The following is a 7,015-nucleotide window of genomic DNA, read 5'->3' on the forward strand; positions in this document are numbered from 1 at the left end:
CTGCCCTAGGTGCTCCAACTGAGGAGCTGCCTGCATTGCCTTCTCCCCATCTGAGATGCCATGGGAGGTCATCCATGTGTGCTACATGAGAACCAGGGGAAGGGGAAAAAGGGAGAAAGGAAAGAATAAAAGAGCAAGCAGAAAAACACAACGCTCTTCTGATAATCATGACCTACCTTGGTGTTTCTATTCTGTAACTGAGACCATGAGTGCCAGCAGAGCCAGAAAACATCACCCTGCTCAGCTGCTGGTCCACATCCCAGTCCCAGTGCCTCCCCTCTGCAACACTCTTCCAGCCCATTACTGCACTAAACCAGAAGAGCCAGCCCAGGAGAAAACAGCCTCATTTCTGCTCATGATCAGCAGAGAGTAGGAAGGGACTGGGCAGGGAGCACTGCCTAAGTGCCCTGATGGGCTTCTCCCATCAAAAATAATTCGAAATTCTAGAGCATCCTTGTGCAGTATCAGCACCTGCCTGTACAGTATTCCCTGCCCAAAGAGGGGTTTGTTTGTTTGTTTTTTTATTCTGTTTTTACTTCCCTATTCCCCCATGGAATACAGCCCAGGTGTTGCTCTTAACTTCTCAGTCCTTCTTTCAACAGCCCTGGAAACATTAACATGGAAACATGGGATGGAGCATCCACTGGTAAACATGGCATCCACAAACAAACCAGTGGATGGAGCATCCACTGGCCTTCCAGGTGAGCTCAATGGACCAAGTGAAGGGTTTTGAGGCTGCTTCAGCCTCAGCAATGCCTCACAGGGAGGAGACTGTTCCCCAGGAGTGGAGCAGCACCAGTGGAAAAAAGGCACAGGATGCAAACACTCAACATCTGGCTCATAGCTTACAAAAAATAGCCCTAACCCCCCCTCCCCCAACAATACTTTGGAGGGGTATCAGCATCCCAGCTGACTCTGCATGCGCTGTGTGTGGGAGAAAAATCAAAGCTGGCTCCTCCAGAGGTTTGAGCATACAAAAAAGTGTCAAACCATCTCATTTTTCAGGACTATGAAAATAGAAGCACCTTGGAGCCACCAGCAGCCCTGTGAGGTTTCTGATGCCCTTTGATGGCCGGTTCACATCCCTGATGCAAATCACAGGACAGGGAGGTTTTGCTGCTCTCCAGGGAGGTTTTGTGCATAGAGGATCAGCCATGGTCTTGGGTGCTGCACAGGGCAGCTGTCCCCATCTGCTTTAAGTCACTTGAAGTCTCCCTTGCTCAGCCCTACTTTGTGCCAGCATTTGCAATCCTGGCCCTTGTCAGGAATGTGCCATGGGGTCCATGCCAGAGGCATCACCAGGGCTGTGGCTGTGCCAGGACAGACCCAACCCGCAGGCAGGAGCCTCCTGTTCTCACACCATCCCTTTTGCAGGAGCAGATCAAACGCAGAGTGAAAAGGCAGCAACTTGGATGCTTCTCAAAAATTGAAATTCTCCTTGGGAAGAAGAAAGCAACAGCAAGACCAGGCTTAAAGTGATGCTTTTTACTCAAGAAAAATGGGTTTGAAGAAAGCTCTAGAAAAGAAAACTTACTTGCAACATAAATACCCATAAGATTTTTCAGGGATTTACCCTGGGGGAGAGATGACCCAGATCCAAATCAGATCTGAAGAAAAGGCTTAAAACATGCAGAACCTATGGTGCTGAAGTAGCAAAGAGCAGAGGTGTGACTTTGTGGTGATGGCAGGTATGGCTCTAGGATGGCCATAAGCTCTTGGCTGGAGTAGGGACTTCAAAAGAGACACCTGAATTAGTAGGGAAAAGGATTACCCTGGGAGAAGGGGGGTAGTTTGCTGCTAACGGTGTTTTTGGAGGACCTGTTCCAGCCCCTTACTGGAAGCAGCACATCCCAAGCCAGCATCTGGGCATCCACAGTGCATCCAGCTCCTCTTAAATCAGTGTTTTGTAGCACCAGCTCTACCAGCCCCAGCTTTAAAACCAGCAATGAAATAAAAATATTCATGAAATAACACTTGTGCCACAAGGTAGACCAACGCCAGGGGTAAACACAAGACCTTCAGGCACAGTCCCTTCTCCCACAGCTGAGTTTCTGCATCTTCTTGCCCTGCATATCTTCCTTCCCTGGTTCCTACAGCATTTAGACAGCAGATGTCAGTTTTTCTGAACATTGCTCTTGATTCACAGTGTTTTTTAGAGGTAGGTGTGAATGCAGGTAACCTCAGAGGATGGCACAGAGATGAAAATCCCAAGTTTCCTTGTCAATTACGAAAACTTTGTGTAGTCTCTCCCCAAATTTGAAGGCACTCACAAGGTTTGAATGCCTCAGCATGTCTCCTCAGGGAAAGGATTTGGAGGAGGAGAAAAAAACCCCACAACCCATAGCATGTTTATGAATCAGACTGCTAAGCGTGTGTTTCGGGGGTGGAAAAGGTGGGCGATGCACAGAGGAACAGAGCGCAGAGTTTGATGAGTCAGAAAATGTTGCTTTTCCTCTTCTTGCTGCCACCTCAAATATTTCAGCGTGAAATAGATTTTTTTTTTCTTGTTGTTTTTATTATTGTTGAGAGAGAGCTGGAGCATAACCTTGGCTCGTTAGCAACCACCAGCAGCTAACTCAACGTCAAGCCCCGCTCCGCAGGCGGAGTACGCACAGACACGGGCACAGACGGATGTACACACACATCCTGGGCAAAGGATAGAAATAAATCATGTATGGGTGCTGTTTCTAGCAAAACAGGCTCAGATACGTGCCCAAGCCAGCCCCTTGAGAATAAGCCTTGGTGAGTTTGAGGAGAGGAGCAGCACAGCCCAGGCTGGATTTGGGCTTGGGGATGTTTTCCACCCGCCCAGGCCATGCACATGGGAAAACAAACACAAAGATTTGGGGATCCTGGATGAGGCTTACAGAGACACAGGGAGGTGTGCTGGAAAAAACAAGCAAATTTGCTGGTGGGCTTTGAGCTGAGCCAGTGCTGAAGCTGGTTTGATGAACACTTAGACACAGCTCCATTGCACCTTCAGCAAGGCATGGGATCTGCAGAGCATCGTGGTGGGGTCACCCCCGGAGCAGGGCAGGTAAAGAAGAAGATGGGTGGGCCCCTAAGGAGGGAGGATGGGCAGGATGGTCCTGCCCAGCTGAGTTTCCAACCGCAGCAGGGCTCCTGCTTCAGAGTCAGAGGAGATGAAACACAAGATGAGATAAACACCCCTATGCTGAAGCCTCGGGTTTGACTCTGCTGACATTCACAGCCCATTTAGGTTACCCATGGAGCAAATAAAATTATGCGTATGCATTAATGCCACCAATATCCTGCCTGAAATGTATGCTCATTTACACTCAGAAATCCATTTAGCAGAGATAAATCAGAGCTATATTTAAAACAAAACAAAAAAATCATTTGCCTGTCCACGAAGCAACTCCTGTTTATTTTTATCGTTCCCTAGCAAAACTCAAATCATTTTGAGGGAAACTGTACCCCTGGTTTTACATTTAGGAAGGAAAATTTTTGCATGCCCGTATCCTCCTGTTCAGTCTGTTATAAAATAACAGATGCTAATTTGGTTATTTTTGTTTGTTTGTTTTATTTTTTTTAAGTTTTGTGGTCTAAAAGCAACCTGTGGAGCTTGGAGCTGGTGGATGGGATGAGGTATAGGCAAGCACCTGCCAGGCACATGTGAGACATCCAAAGCATTTATTAATTAAAATTGACTTGGGAGATTCAGAATTGCCATGGTGAGACCTAAATGTTCTGCGGCTTCTCCAGTTTCCTTGGCAAATGAAAGGCCATGCTGACAACACTGATGACAGAGCTTAAACGAGAACACAAGCTCTTCCTAACAGAGAAATATCTTCTTCCACTCCAGTAATCTGTACCACACTGCTTGGCTCCCCAGCCACGAACTGGAGATACCAAATAATCGGTATTGCTCTCCGTTTCCTCCTGCAAATGTGTTTGTGAGCACTGGATCTGAAAAAACAATTTTGAGCTCCGAAAGAATACCGCCCCCAAAAAATAAAATAATTTTATATCAGTCACACCAATGACGGCTGCTTCTCACTTAACGTCAGAGCTCGTTGCAGCTCGTATTTTTTTAAATGCAATAAAAAAGCAGCAGCCAGCAGCTCTGTGAAGCATGTCAGGAGGCAGTTTTCTCAGAAAGATGATGTATTTTAGATTGTGATTCATGACCACACTGGCAGTTTGGAGTTCAAGATCAGAAGGAAATGAATGAATGTGAGACAGGAGGGTGTGAAAATGAAAGTAGCTGGAGCTTAAGGCCTGCTCTGCACTTCGAGCCACACAAGATTTTTCTTCCCCTTCTGTGCAAGCTCAAACGAGTCACCAAACTGCCCCACACTTCTGCTGCCAGAGTTTAATTTAAACCTGAATTGAAATGCAATTTAATACAGCCCATCTCCAAGCCCGGTTCGTTGTCCCAAGCTGCTCCCTTGTGGCACTCTCATCCCAAGCAGCTCTCCCAAACAGGACAGCCAAGGGTATCCCAGCACAGCCAAGGAGGTTGGCGCCTGCTGCCACAACACAACCCGCAAGTTCTCACCCTGCTGGAAAAAAAAAAACCCACTTTTTGCTTAAAAACAAGGTTTTAAACCAAGCCAACCACACAGGTCCCTATCTGCATGATTTTAAGCTGTTCTAAACTGTCTCTGTCTCACTTGCACCATAGAAAAATATAAATACTGCTCAGAAACTGCAGAAATTCAGAATACTTAGAAATCTTCGACCACATTTCACTGAGGGTTGCACTGCCCACATCACTGCTGTCAACATTCAGGCACATTGCTGCAAGCTGTGCAGTACAGGAGCTGCAGAGCTGTGCTTGAAAGGTGACACAGGACACACCAAAGTCAGAAGCTCTTGTGAACCAACAGCCTGTGAGAAACCCAATGCTGGGGTGCATGGGAAACAAAACTACAAAGCGAGGAGTGTACAGAGCCACTGCTTGCAAGAGGAGGAAGCAGAAAGAAAAAAAAATTTAAAGGCAAACTAATTGCCACCACAAACCCTTTGCTCTGCACCTATATCACACCTTTGAGCTCCCTTTTTCAAGGCAGAGCCCCAACGTGCCTGACTCAGTGATGGTGATTCACTTGGGCAAACAGAGGGACAAAGCCAGCAGGAGCCCCATGAAGGTGATGCCCATCAGTGACACCCTGCTGCACAGCACAGACCACCCTTCAGCCACATGTTCCTGTGGGGCCAGGGCATGGTGCAGGAATTGGCTGCAACTGTACCCTGAAATCAGACCAACCACCTGTTTGAGAACGATGTATTTTGCATTAAGGATGTATTTTGCCTTCAGCCCCCAAATCAGAGGGGCTCCTCCCAGTTAACCAGACAGATCCCCAGATGCCCTTCTCCAAAATCAAGTCTAACAGGAGCAGATGTGATGCTCCATTGCTTGCAGCTTGTGCAGGTGTGACCACACTGGCTCAGGGAATGGAGCTGAAGCTGCCTGGGACAGGGAGCACTGGTGGGATGGGGGCCCTGAGCACAGGACAGCTGCTCACAGGGCTGGAGGAGTCACAGCCCTCTGATTCCTAACACAGCCCTCCCAACAAACAGAAATGTGGACAGCAATCCCGCCAGCATCTACTCAGGCTCTCATTAGCCTCGTCCATGAGGCTAAAGCAAAAAGCAGATGCAACAAGCTCCAACCCAGGAGAGAGTTTACACACTTAGCTCCTTGCAGAAGTTTGAGAAGGGACTCACTACTCCAAAGCACTGTGAGCAAACCACCCTAAACCCTCCTGCTTCCTATGCAGAGTTAACAACCGACCTCGGTCACAGACTGAACAAAGCCACCCTAAAAATCACCTGGGTAGGTGCAGACACCCCCGCCAGCCCCTCGCGAGCACACTTTCAAAACACACGTTTAAAAATTCCCCTTCTCAGTCCCCTGAAGATGCCCAGCTGCTCGCAGAGGGTCCCCCGGGCCGGGGGGGGTGACACAGGGACACCGGGCAGGGCTGGCACACAGACGGTGTCCCCACCATCCCTCCCTCTCCCACAGCAGCTGCGGTAGGGGCGAGCGAGACCGCCCCACGGGGACACCTCTCACGGCTGTTTTGGGGCTTCCCTCTGTCGCCCACCGGCAATGAACCCTTCCCCTCGTTCCTTCCTGGTAACAAAGTACCGCCGTCCCTCCCCGCCTTCTGTCGCTCCGCCAGCGCAATTAACAGCCCGCTAATTGCCGACGTTCCTGGCCGGCCGCAATTAGCCTTTAACGAAAGCAAATAAATATCGCCCTAATCATCAACAGGTACCCCCGCGGCACGTCCCCACCGATCCCCCGCACCGCCGGGGCCGGGAGGATGCTCCGGTGGGGGGGGGGACCCACGGCAGCACCCCGGACCTTTCCGGTGCCGACGGGCAGAGCCCGGGTCCACATCCCGATCCCGATGGAGGTTCCCAGGCGGGACACGGGCGTCCCCTTCTCCCTACCCCATCCCGCCGCCGCCCCGCATCCCGCGGCGATGCCGTCGCGCCGCACTGACCATTGGTGCCGTACTTCTCCCGGTTGCGGCGGACCTGCTCCGGGCTGAGCCCGCAGCTCTCGCTGACCCCGAAGCGGCGGAGCACGTCGAGCACGGGGATGCTGTGCGCCGCCTCCATGCCCCGGCCCGGGGGTGCTGGCCGGGGGCGCAGGAGGCACACGGGGCGCCGCTCTCACGGCGATGCCTCGGCACCTCTCCGCCCGCCCCCCGGTACCGGCACCGCCCCCGGCACCGCCCCGCTCCGCTCCCGCCTCCCCCGGGGCCCGGCGCCGCCCCCTCGGCACCGCCGGGACCCCCGGGCTGGCTCCGTCCCCGCTGTCGCCCCCGCGGCAAGGGTTGGAAGGGACCTGAAAGCCCGTCCCGCTGCACCCCCTGCCATGGGCAAGGACACCCTTCACTGTCCCAGGCTGTTCCAAGCCCCTCCAGCCCGGCCTTGGACACTTCCAGGGATCCGGGGGCAGCCGCAGCTGCTCTGGGCACCCTGTGCCAGGGACTGCCACCCTCACAGGGAAGAATTTCCTCCACATATCTGATCT

The 7,015-nt window shown here is 51.6% G+C and overlaps 1 protein-coding gene across 3 annotated transcripts in view; it reads right to left on the minus strand.

Annotated features, from left to right (window-relative positions):
• Positions 1-6,673, minus strand: part of ATP2A3 (ATPase sarcoplasmic/endoplasmic reticulum Ca2+ transporting 3) — a 52,885-nt gene extending 46,212 nt beyond the window's left edge. For all 3 annotated transcript variants that reach the window (XM_062507268.1, XM_062507266.1, XM_062507267.1), the window contains exon 1: positions 6,480-6,673. In XM_062507268.1, the coding sequence (XP_062363252.1) occupies positions 6,480-6,597 (118 nt within the window). In that variant the 5' untranslated portion in view covers positions 6,598-6,673. The remainder of the gene's footprint in view (positions 1-6,479) is intronic.
• Positions 6,674-7,015: the final 342 nt, after the last annotated feature.

The sequence above is a fragment of the Cinclus cinclus genome, chromosome 22 (genome assembly GCF_963662255.1).
Source record: "Cinclus cinclus chromosome 22, bCinCin1.1, whole genome shotgun sequence".
NCBI lineage: Eukaryota > Metazoa > Chordata > Aves > Passeriformes > Cinclidae > Cinclus > Cinclus cinclus.